At 36.9% G+C, this 13,390-nt stretch overlaps 1 protein-coding gene across 5 annotated transcripts in view; it reads left to right on the top strand.

The window, feature by feature from the left end:
* The window catches only part of PTPRK (protein tyrosine phosphatase receptor type K), a 413,945-nt gene that overhangs the window by 302,181 nt on the left and 98,374 nt on the right, over window positions 1-13,390 (top strand). For all 5 annotated transcript variants that reach the window (XM_082758357.1, XM_082758360.1, XM_082758356.1 and 2 more), the window contains exon 8: window positions 10,516-10,818. In XM_082758357.1, the coding sequence (XP_082614483.1) occupies window positions 10,516-10,818 (303 nt within the window). The remainder of the gene's footprint in view (window positions 1-10,515; window positions 10,819-13,390) is intronic.

Here is a 13,390-nt window from a genome sequence, read left to right as displayed (position 1 = left end):
AAGTTAGTGTATTTTTACAGTCCTTAATAATTTATCCTATGCATCTAAGTTTTTTAAAGGAAAAATAATTTTGACAATGCAAGTTTCTGCCTGATTTTTGTAAATCTGGTTTTATCCATTCTCCATTGCAGTAAGGCTTAGGTAGATCAGAATCTCAAACTCAGATCTTTATCGTGTCCTGATACCAGCCATTGTTGAACATATGCTGCTCATCTAAAATTTAAATGAGAGCCATAACAGCAACAAATGAGATGTATTCCAGGAGGGGAAAACTGAGATTTGCTGTAGGCAGAGTATCTTTATAAGTGGGAAAGGGCATTTCATACATCCTTTCTTATTCTGATTTGCTTGAGTACCGACATCTACAGTAGAAACTCAGTAATAATATAACAAGGGATGTTATTAGTAGCACTGCCTGTGTCATTTATGGTATGTGGTTTTAAGCCACTTGATTAATTTTTGTTTCAGCCAACTTTAATAATACACAGTAGATGACAGATATATATGTGTGTGTATAATTTGTGCATAATAACTGCATTATATATTGGTTTGGTCAAAGTGGCAGAGCCAGAGCACAGTATGACAGCTATCGGTAGGCTTTGCCATACAAACACAGCATGGGAAGGACCAAGTTGTAGGCAGTTCAGCAGAGAGAAATTTCATCCTTTGCTCTTTGCAGGGGTGGGTGGGGATAAGGGGCTTCAGCCCCAGGGGCACCAGGAGCCAGGTGGGGCTAAATGGGAACAGAGGCAGAGTGAGTTGAGAATGTTGCACTAAGTGTGCAGAGAGAGGATGCGGTTTGAGGGATAAGTGTTGTATCTGCATGTAGGGGAATGCCTGTGTGCATACACACATGCATACATGTATGTAAAAACTTTAAGTGAGTATCATGATTCCAGCTTTCAATTCCAGTTTTAATTTCTCATTCATTTCCAGTTTTCAATTCTCATTCATCAGAGGTGAATGTGGCAACAGTTCTTTCACCAACTCTCTCTTCTGTATTTTCTGTTTTTGTTTCTTATAGACTGTGTTCTGTGACTGTGGTCACTCTATTTCATATGGTGGTATATAGTTTTCCTGACTTGAAGGACCAATATTTTTATACACTAGAGAAAGAAAGCTTTAATGATATCCATAGAAGACATGATATCCATAGAATATTGCTTATTCACACTACTCCAACTTAGGCATTTTGCATCAATACTGAAAACATGTTAAGGTCCCAAATACATTGTCTGTAAACAAAGATATAAAATGATGTTTATGAATGTTCATTGGAGAGAAATGAAAAACATATCACCTTAGAAATGTGGTGATTTGTATTCAAGTAAATGTTTGTAAATGTTTTCTTCATAGTGTTAAGTGGTTAAGTTCACTAGGTTAGTGGGTAAAATGTGTATGCAAATATGTATTATAAATTCTTTGTATTTATATATATGGGTTATTTTAGGTGATGAGTCTTTCATTCATGTTCAATAGAACCATGTCTCTAATTAATTTGTTATTTTTTTATGTTGAAGGTTCATTTATTCCTATCACTGTTAATTTTGTAATTGACCTTAGACAATTAATCTCCACCATCGCAGTCCTGGATAGGTTTCCTAGGAATTTTAAAATGTCAGGCTTTCCCTGTGCTTACTCTTGCAGATTGATGCTTGTTGACATGCTGATTCATGTTTTACAATACAAGACAGTTTTGTTCTTCTGGAGGAATGAGTTTATAGAGGTCATGGCAGCTTTTCCTCTTTGCTCCTAGACTATATATCTCCTTTTAATTTAAACTCAAAAAAAAAAAAAAAAAAAAAAATGTTGTGGGATTTCTGCAGCTAAACTGCAGGAATCAATTGAATTTATTATCAAGGGATGTCTAATCTCTAAAGCTAATACGGGGCTTCACAGCTATTGATTACATGTGAAGGTTGCACAAACTATTAATCATGCATGGAGGCAATAGAATAAACATACTATCAAGAGGGAATGGGCAAATAATTGTCAGTAGTGCAGTTATATTTAATCTCTTTGCTATACCTCTGAAGTAGGAACAGCTTTATTTTGCATCCAAAAAGGTATATTCTGGAATATATTGAATATCCTCTCACTGCTACTGAAACTAGTGTAGTACAACTGATTATCTATGTAATAATTCATACGTTTTTTTCAGCTCCCTGAGGTACATGGTCAATAAGAGATTTGTAAACTGGCTTAATAAGTTAGTTGCTGGATGAAATGAAAAGGGAAAAATCTCATGGATTTTTATGCAGTTGCATTATAACCTTTGTTAGCAACAACATAAATCTATACTGCTAGTATAGTGTAAATGCTATTGTTTTATTTATTCTGGGTGCATATTTCATGTGAGGAATAGATGGACATGCTAATGTACACAAAATGGGTTCTTTTTGTGTGTTTGCATCCCTATTTATTTTGTATTCTATATATGTTACACATCTGAAAGAAGAGATGATCAGTAATTCCTTCTATTTTTATTACAGAAATGCATACCTGTTAATTTTTCATTTTCTGTCTGACTGCTGAAATTACCTGATTGTACGGTTTCTTTCAACTTCATTTGAATTGCCTTTCTTTGATGTTCACTATTTCTTTATGCTTCTAAGTTTAAAAAGATTAAAAGCCTGAGTTTTCAGATTTGGTTGGCAAATGTCAAGCGTCTAAACTGGTGACACGGAACAAGATTTAGGGGAGAGGAGGAGAATAATAAAATAAAGAATACCTTGGTTAGACTTTCTGACCTGTACTTACATGCAGGACTGAAGTCCTGTTTCCGGATATGAGGGATTTTTTTCAGGATATGAGGGATTGCAGATGCTCCCAAACTGGAGTATCTGGGATAATAGGTTATTATTCTAATAACAAATGAAAAGTCTATGTTGATCCAATTAGTGGATGATTTTTTGTGGTTTGGTTAGGAATCCACACAGATAGCAAGAAAGAGTCTGTGGCTCTAAGTAAATGATTCATGAAGTATCATTAAGTAGTTAAGGCCAGTGTTGTTAATTGATTTTGCCTTTAACTCTAAGCTGGCCTTTAACTCTACTTAGAAATGTTCAGAAATCTGCCAGAGTTAGAGGAAAGAAACTTGAAAAGGAAACAAGAACTATTCTGTCATAAAAAGAAAGAGCTCTTCAAGGAAATAAGGCTGAAATGCATGGCATTCTTGGGATGTCTGAATAAATTGGGCTTTCTTGTATTATCATCATATTGTTATTTAGCGTACATATATGTTCCTACATCAACTTTGTTTTAAGATACGTTTTCTGTAGAAGCTCCTAAAGAAGCATGCATTGCTTTTAGAAGTTACATGACTATTCCTTTTCTTCAGCACTGGAGCCATATTCAAACAGATTAAATTCTGCCAAGAGCTATACCTAGTTTCTAGTTGTATGGTTGTAAGTATTCCTCTGGCAAGCACATCACTTAGGCATCCATAATCATACCTCAGTAGGATACACATATTCCCTGCAAGATTTGCAGTGTAATTTAGGCATTTTTGGTATGATTTATATTCCTTAGGGAGTGAGTCTGAACTACATTCTTTTGGATTATTAGATCCTTGAAACACAAGGTTTTCATCATGTGTATTCTAGGGCAGATCAACATACCTAGGGTTTTCTTTTTTTGTTCATAACATAATTTAATTATAGGATGCTCCCTTTCAAATAACATGGCCTAGTTGTTTCCAATGGAGACTGAGAGACGGTATATTAGTGCTTTAGCTTTGCTAAAGGAGTGTGCTTTTGAAGGAAATTTCTTCCTTGTCCCCAGTTAGTACTCTTTGTTTTGCAAAGAGCTGTCTCAGCGTGTTCAAACCATATTTCTTTGAAACTGAACTGGAAAATAAGTTTCTGTGGTGTACCTTCAGCCACTAGAGGACAACCAATTCAAGGGTACAAAAGACAGCTAGTAATGGTTATACAACATATTTATATAATGTGGATGTGTCAGATCCCAAGCCCCAGTGCTTTTCTTCTACACACTATGTGTCTTGCCTTTGAGCAAGCCATCAGACCAGCTGTAGATGTCCACCTCTGAATTTTCATGGTTGCCTTCTTGGTCAGTGGAGAGACTGACAGAGTGCTTTTGAGGCTCAACTTCTCTCCTTCTAAAGTCCATAAGTAAATTATGTCAGCTGATTTATGTTGTACCTGTGTTTTGTTTTGTTTTGGTTTTGTTTTTAATCTTTCAGACTTGGGCATAAAGGGAATTTAGATAGAGTTTAAAATCACATGTCTACATACTAGATGATACATTTAAGTGACTGAAGGCAAAGAGTATGCTAACAGATCACCCACATAAATGCAGAAGTGATCACAGTTGATGTTCTCTCTTGCTGAGACTCCGGTTGTGTGTTGAAATTTATGATAACTTTAGTCCAGTCCTGTTCAACCAGTGATACGCTTTTATATACAGCAATCTTAACTGATTTTATGATGTGAGGGAGCTTAGTCAGTATATATATAAAATCTTTCTGCACTGTTCATTGGTCACTGGTAGCAAAAGTAATAATTGAGAGTAATGCATCTGAAATGAGCAAATGAGGAAAGTGTTTTCTTACTACACATTTGTCAGCTGTTTTCTTTGTCATTGTACTTTCTCCAGTGTACTCGTGCCATTCTTACATGCTTTTATTAGTGGTCTTTTTAGAAGAATTCTTTACAGCAGGAGGACTGTAACATATTTTTTTTTAGTTTTGGGAACATTTTGTTTTTGTAGGACCTTGCGTGAACCGAGGAAGCAGCAAGATCCACATTGACATCTAAGAATAATCCTCTTTTATTTCCCACATGCCAAGGAGAGACCCCTCCTGGAAAGGTCAGGAGAAGCCACGGGACAGAGAGGCTCATATTCTCACAAAGAAAAGTCTGGGGAATTCCAGTGGCTGTTCGGACAGAATATTAGCAGAAAAATTAGGACATTTTTTTCCTGTCATTTTTATTTTAAAGTCTCAGGGCAAGATAATTAAAGGACGTTTGGTCAGAAACTGCATTTTAAAGTAAAGGGTTGCAATCTTAAATCCAACTGACTCTATGCCTTTACGAATTATCATACATTTGCTTTTGTATGTCAGAGTTTTTATGCGATATAAGTCCCACATCTGTTTGTAGTTCCCTCAAAACTTGTGTGAATTTATGCATTATCTTGCCTTCCTAAACCTGAGATTCTACCACTTAGTTTTCTCTTTCTACGTCACCAATAGAAGTGACCTGAGTCACTCTTGAAATGTGATATGAATTTCAGTCAGTGTAGGTAAAGCAGAAGTTTGAAGTCAGCTCCTCATTGTAATGCCTTACTAGAAATAGTTGAAGGGGGGGGATGGGATTGGAAATCAGAAAGCCAATCCCAATTAAAATTGTATACACTGGCAGGATGCACTGGGTGACAGCATATGGCAGCGTTCAAGAAGCACCATCTTTATTTGAAGTGTTTGTGCTTTAAAATTTGTCTGATAGTTTTCCATTTCCTGCGAACAAATGTGTGTTCTACCTGCTGGTCAGAAAACCTAATTCCTCCTCCCCTTGCAGATAACTGCATATTGCAATCAATGTTTAGGCTTTCTAATGAAAGGCTGAAAAAGCAAAGGACTTACCATTCTTTCCTAGTCTTATTTGATGGGAAATTTGTAATTCAGGTAATAAGTTTTATCATTAAAAATTGATTTTGAGAAAATGCATGCTCTCGCCTTGTTTATGCTATAACTGTGAAGGCTTTTGTTTTCACTGCCATTTCTGTATAAGTGAAGATAATCTCTACAAAGAGGCTCTGATATTGACCTGTCGTATCACATGTTGCTTATCAAGCACTAAAGAAATTGAATTTCATTTTATCTGTTATCTGGAGCTTCTTATTAAATCATCCGGCAGTTGAGAGATGGTGTGGGGTCAACAGGTTTTGTCTCTTTTGCCAGCTATCCCTGGATTATTAACCTTTGGAGAATTACTAAAGCTGTTCTTTATTTTATTCCGTAACGTTGGGTTAAATCGTTTTGATCCATAAATTGTTGCAAGTGAATGGCACGTGCATGTAATTCTTTTACTTAATGCAGTTTCTGGATAAGGAATGAGGACTTAGTAGTCTGTGTAAATGTAGAGATCTTTTATTATTGTTTTTTCTTTTATTTTGATATTCTCCCAGTGCTTCTGTTTTTAATTGAGAGTAACAGCAGTCAGACTGGGTGATGGATCTGAGGCGTAGAGCGGATGGTAGCATTTGTTTGCCAAGAGGGGCGGTGAGGGTGAGGAGGAGGAAGACAACAGAGTTCAGGTGCCGAGGGCAGGAGGCAGAGCTGGGGCTGCATGGAGGTCAAAGCAGCCACCGCAGTCAGGGGGTCTGGCAGTGAGCAGCATGCCCACTGGAGAGGGGCTCTGGAGGACAAGGTAGGTTTAGTGGAGGAAACCATACAGACCGAAGGGCATAACGAGGCAGTTAGTAAGAATTGTACTTTACCGTCTGCAGATAAAACTGGGACTGAAGCCCTCCTTCTTCAGTCTCTCATATGAAGAATGAATTATGTATTTTCACTGACCTAAAGGTCAATACCCTGACACCACCAAACCCTCCATATGCCTTGTTGCTGTGTTTCTTTTGGAGGATGTGACCCTGCTGGTCAGGATGTTCATGCTTTATACAGTCACAGGATATTGAGTTTCTAGCAACAACAGGAGGGCAAAATACTTTCTGCCATCACCACAAGGAGCTGTCTTCAGTGTTAAATGTGTTTTCTATTGCAGAGGAACACTTGAAAATAAATAAATTATGAATACCCCTTTCTCAATTTTAATTTTAAAAACAGGATTAAATAACAATAAAAAGGTGTTGCTTCCTGCCACTTTTAAACTCAAAATCAAGAAATCTTTAAAAATCCTCCCCCTCATTAGGACTTGACTCAGTGTATTAACTTGGAAATGAATAAGCCAAACTATTGCTTTTCAAATAACTTGGCTTAATGCTTAGGTCTTCACTTAGTGTCTGGGCACTGTTATGCTTTCAAACTTGTTCTAAGAAAAACAGCATGAACTCTTCTAAGAAGGAACTAGAGCTGAGGAGCCAGCAGTGGAGTTCACATTTCTGCATAGGCACTGGAAAGTCAAGTGTAAATGAAATCTCTGAAGGGCTACTGCTCTGAGCCACTGCTGCCTGGTGGCCAGAGCACAGATGACCTGGGAGATGGGGACCACTCGGTTTTCTTCTGGTGCTGTCAGTAAAACACCTTGGAGCTTTGAACAAGCTATTAACCTTTTTGTGTCTTTTCCTCCTTGCAGGAATAATAAATAAATAAATAAATAAATAAATAAATAAATAATAATAATAAATTAAAAAAAAAGGTTAACAACACTTACCTGTCTCACGGGAGTAATTGGTAATTAACGTTTGGAAAATATTAAGGGCTTTCCACCATTGTTAGTATTATTGAAACTCCAGCTGATAGGTTAAGAAATGAATAGATTTTGAGAGAGTTTTATTTCTTCCCTCCCTGGCAGAGGGTGCTGATTTGGCATAATTAGGTTAATGAAGAAACAAGAAGTCAAGGACTTAGATGCCCAGGCATTTTGGATAAAAGTTCTAGCTGTGGCTGAAAGAGGGAAGGTGGGGAAAAACAACTGGGAAGACAGATTGAGTGAATTACGGGGTTTAGTGGTATAGAAAGCATATCAAAGGATCAGAAAAAATGTGTAAATCAAAATTAAATCACAATTAAGAAAATGTTTCAGGAAGCTGGAGTCCCATAAGTGTGAGGGAGAAAGGAAAAAATGGTAGCTGAACACTTCCTTTTGCCGCTATCTAGAATAAAATTATTTTTAATGAGGTGCTGGGATTTTTGGGAAACCTGCTCAAAAATTCAATGGTGTTTTATCTGAGAAAAAATAATTATTGGGAGATTGCTTTCTAGTGAGGTGTTACAGATGGAGACTTTGTGGTGTGGTAGTTTAAAACAATTGGTCTTTACCTCTAGAGATCCCTGAGATAAATGTTGCCCAGAGGCGAGAGTAAAATTGTGTTTTTAAAGCATCATTTTAGGAGCAGTGGGAATTTTGGCAGAGTTTACCAAAGCTGTTGAGAGACTGCAGACTTTAATTACCATCTCAATATTGCAGAAGTTGTTTAATTTCTGCCAAAGAAGGGAATAGTTGTGAGAAAGTGAGATCACACTCTGTCTTTCATTCATTCCTTTTTGACAGGTGAATAAAGGATGCTTTTCAATATCTCCTCTGATACTGTGACACATTTGTAAAATTTGCATAGAATTGTAAAATAATTTTTCTTCAAGAAATAACATTAATAAAGTTCTTATTTTTTTCTTCCCTCTTTTGAAAGTCCATTACCCCATAGTGTGAATGCGTTTTAAGACTCGCCAGGACGGAAGCAAGATGAAAATGTAGTGCATTTTCTGTTACTGAAAGTCTGCTTCAAACACTAATAGTTTCAACCTTCATGACCAGACAACTTGTATCACATTATGCTTCTTTTAGAGGTTCCAGTAAACTTTCAAATCAAATTTGAATTCTGCCTCTGTTGTGGGTGGTTGGAGGCACAACCTGGATTAGTATAATGAAGGAAAAAAATGACAAGAATCAATCTATTTTAGACAGAAGAACAAGCCTAAAATACAAAACAACGTTTACTCGATTAGACCACAAAATTATCTAAATCACAGAATATATAACCTTTTTTTGTTTGTTTGTTTTAATAAATTTGCTGTTTATATGAGAAAAGGCTGATGTTTAAATTTAATTAATTATTTATTAGTGGTACTTTTCCTAAGCAACACCTGAGTTTGTTTTTAACTAAGTACATATGGTAGCCAAAGAAATGCAGATTCTTTGAAGATTCTTACCAGCTCCATCAGTGGATCTACCCTGTTGCTACTTTTTTGTTTACAACTGACTCTTACCTGTCTGTACTTGCTAAAGCACTGGCCATTGTTTATTCTATAAAAGCCCTTTTATCTCCTTCTCTTCATGTCTCTTATCTCTCAAGGACCTTTTCAACAATATCTTTCAGCTTCAGATATCTGTTGTCACATTATACAGTATTTTTAGAAAGCTACTGCCCAGGGAGTCTGTTTTTTCATTTGTGTGTTTCACCACATATATATGATAAATCGGTAATTCTGGGCAAAGGGAACATACTTGTCCAAAACCCCGAAAGGGAAGGATAGATCATGGAAAGAAATAGGCAAAATTTTTGATCCTTAACACTCATCATGTTTCTAGAAATACCTTTGTAATATGGAGAATTTGGTTGTTTTGGTGCTTGGGACAAAATGTTTGCAGTTTGTCTTGCAAACTGCATGCTGAATAGATTACACTGATTGACATTTCCTTATTTCAATATACCATCTGTGCTTTTGGCTGGCTGGTACCCTGGTTGGGACTCTCATTTCATAAATGCAAGTTAAACAGGACAGTTAGGCCCAGAAAGAGAAATGACATGTTTCACTTCCTTGGATGATCTCACCTATTTTGACCTTACACCAACAAGGACGCAAGGCTGCAGCTGTACCTAGAGCAGGCTCTATTTTCTCTGGTGAAGAAGTATGCATTAGCTCAGTATAAAGATCCCTTTGGTGTATTTCTAGTGAAACTAGCGTATATATAGTCATGGTCATGATTTTCATTGTGTAATCATTTTAATTAAGTTCAATGATAAAAGTTAGTCTTGCATGAGAAATGAATACGATAGAGAGATGATGAAAGATTGATGACAGCTTGGGGAGTCCCACATCCTCTGCTGGTGGACACGCACATGGGGAGAACAGGTGAGCTTAGGTCACAGTTCAGAGATTACCAGTTTAAAGCAGTGGCCAGGCAAAGTTTTGGTTGTCTGAAAGAAGTGGGATACAATGGGAATATCCAGAAGCACTTTTGCAATATTTCTCAGGGCTTTTGCTTGAATGAGTAGCCTCATTACCAAAATAATAAACATTAATTAATATCTGCATCATTTTTGTAACTGCTGGCTTAGTAAGGTGATTAGTATAATTAGTACATAGCATTGCCTGGTGGCATGTTAAATCATAGTGTAGTGACTGTTGACTCTTTACCCCACTGTGATGTGTTATCTAATTTACTCAGGTACAAAAAAAAAAAAAAAAAGAGAAAAAAAAAAAAAGGAAGGGATATCAGGAAGGGAAGCCAGTGGTGACAGCTGGGTGGCCTTTTGGTCAATCTTCTTGCATCTGCTGTCTGTATTCTCAATTGCTTTGAATTGCTACACTATTAATTAACAATTCCTTTTCTCACTGTTACTAAGTCTTAATCACTAATTGAAACCTACAGAGAAAGACAGAAAAAGAATAAAATAAAAAACAGGGAGGCTATGGCAGTTTTTCCCCTTCAGGGTACCTGGACAAAGGATGATACTTCTTCCAGTAATTTCTGTGTATGTGCTAGGTATATCCTCTGTTTTAACTTCCCTATAGCTATTATCTATATCTTACAGTTCTGTGCAAGGATGAAGAACATTAACAGCATTTTTCTTTGGTTTACTGTTTTCTAGAACCCATGAGAACACCCAAAACTCTGAAGATTGCTGAGATTCAGGCCAGACACATTGCTGTGGATTGGGAATCTCTGGGTTACAATATCACTCGTTGCCACACTTTCAATGTCACTATATGCTACCACTACTTCTGTGGACGCAATGAGAGCAAGGCAGACTGCTTGGACATGGACCCCAAAGCACCACAGCATGTTGTGGATCACCTGCCTCCGTACACGAATGTCAGTCTCAAAATGATCTTAACCAACCCAGAAGGGAGGAAAGAAAGCGAGGAGACTATTATCCAGACAGATGAAGATGGTATGTATAAATGCTATTACAGATACTATATCTAAGTCCAGTCTAGACAGGTGGAAGGAAATGACTGTGTGTTACAATATGTGCTTCAAAGGATAGAAGTTCTGTTCAATTAATGTATTAATTAGCCCTCAAAAAATAGCTTTAAAAATACTGTAAATGTCACCCTGCGTATATAGCCCAAACTGTCCCTGTAGCTCAAGTCATACTGAATATCTCTCTTGCAAGAAAAAGGAAGGTAGTTTCTAAGTCATTGTAAAGATGCATTAATGCAGGTGACAAGAAACATGCAGTGGTATTAGGTGAAGGTTTCCTCATGATATTTTTGGTGTGGTATTTGAAAATCAAGTTAATCTGTAAATTATATTTAAATATTCAGTTCAGTGCTTTAAGACTAATCAAAATTTAAAACCTCATCAGCAAATACATTTGAGCAATAACTTGTGTGTATTCTAGGTTTCGGTATATAGTATCTGTTAACTGTTTAAAAACACGCAGCAGAGTAAAGTAATATTTTAACAACTCCTCTTTAAAATGCTATGGGTGAAATTTCATTGACAAGGCAGTTTAACTTAATGTAGTTGGGGAGAAATAAAAAATAGACGTAGATGATGATGGTGACATTCAATGATTAGGCTATGAATCTTGGTATGAAAGAAATTAAAATAAAAGTAGGTATTTTCTCTAATAAGGTTACAGCTGTGGAAATGAAGAACAACTTTAGTTTCCTTTTCTTATGTTTAGACTTCATTAAAATATAGACAACAACAAAATGAAAATAAATAGCGCCATAGGTATCAATAACAAAAAAGTAGTTGGGATAATATAAGACTGTAGCTACATAAAAACATAAAACTGAAAAAAGTACAGTGTGTTTCCTTGCCTGTAAAATAAAGGAGTTGTGTATACCTATACATATGGATAACAATCAAGATTAGAATCTGGTAGCACTTTTTTGCCATATATTTTCAATTTTGTAAGAAGTGGAAGAGGAATATGTTTAGTGTTGCAATAAAGAAGGGAGAACAGCTGATTAAATAGCCAGAATATGAGTTTCTGTAGAGAACTATAGAGAAATAGATGCATCATGTGAATATTCATTGACATGGCCAGAATTAGAATGTTTCATGCAATTCAAATTTTAGCATTACTTTTTTTTTTTTTTTAAAGTTAATTATAAGAGTAAGTCATGATGAATTATTTCTGTATATGGACTTATATTATGGATTTTTATGGTTGCTATTTTCCTGGAAAAAAAAGTAGTAGTAATATTACTATGTCCATGGAAAATGGCTTTCTCTTTCTTTTTAAATGAATTTCCAAGAAGCATTATGGTTTCTGATAGCCTTTATCTAGTTAGGTGTGCTGCAGTGGTGGCTGGTCATTGCAGCAGTGCTTGTGAAGAGCAGAGTCATGTGCATGTACTTTGTCTTCTGTTTTTGTTGTGGGTTGCTCCTGTAAAATGATACACATTAGGCAGGTTTTTGGACTAGCATGCCAGCATGCTGTCAGTGACCTTGTTTAAACTTAGCTTTGGTGTCCTAGGTACCCTGGCATAGAAGAAAATTCACTCAGGGATCAGAAGTTGCTAAGGTAAATTATTTCAAGCAGATGTTGTTTTCAGGGAAAGATTAATGTATTTTAAAAGGTAGCTGTATTTAGAATCACCGGTAATGGTAGTGCTTGTGACCTGAAAATAGCCTCTTGTGAGGCCAAGTCAGTGATACTGACTTGTACTCGGCTCTGGTGAGGCTGCACCTTGAGTACTGTGTTCAGCTTTAGGTCCCTCAGTACAAGAAGGACATTGAGGCCCTGGAACATATCCAGAGAAGGGCTATGAAGCTGGAGAAGGGCCTGGAACACAAGTCATGTGAGGAGCAGATGAGGGAACTGAGGTTGTTTAGTCTGGAGAAGAGGAAGCTTGGGGAGACCTTATTGCTCTTGACAACTACCTGAAAGGAAGCTGTGGGGACCTGGGGGTCAGCCTCTTCTCACAGATAAGTAGCGATATGACAGAGGGAATGGCCTCAAATTGTGCCAGGTGTTGTTCAGGTTGGAAATTAGGGGACACTTCTTCACTGAAAGGGTTGTGAGGAATTGGAACAGGCTGCCCAGGGAAGTGGTTGGACTTGTTCATCTTAGAGTCTTTAGGTCTTTTCCAAACTAAATGTTTCTATGATTGTATACTGTTGGGAGTAAAATGCAGATTTTTTAATTGTATGCTATTGATTAACTTGAAAGTATATGTCCATTTTGTCACATACTTCAAAATACATGGCATGCGAGTAAGGTGCAGTCCTGAGGACTTTTAGCCATCTCAGAGGATCAGAGCTGTACTACCTTCTTTGTGGTTCCTTGAGCTCTCATTGCAGTAGTAAACCAATTCCTGTGGTGGGCTGCGTATGTGTGTGGTGTGAGTTCAGTTCAATGTCGAAGTGATCAGGTAGCCATCTAAACTCTGTTAAAAGACAGTTTGCTCCCTAAAGCAGGATTCCAACTAAGAGGATGAGACCTACAGTAAGATGCATGGTTCTGTGCCCTACATATTTCACTTAGAGTCAGAAATAGCCTCATT

This window comes from Aythya marila (assembly GCF_965140915.1).
Source record: "Aythya marila genome assembly, chromosome: 3".
In the NCBI taxonomy this organism is placed as follows: domain Eukaryota; kingdom Metazoa; phylum Chordata; class Aves; order Anseriformes; family Anatidae; genus Aythya; species Aythya marila.
This window is presented reverse-complemented; position numbering and strand designations above follow the sequence as displayed.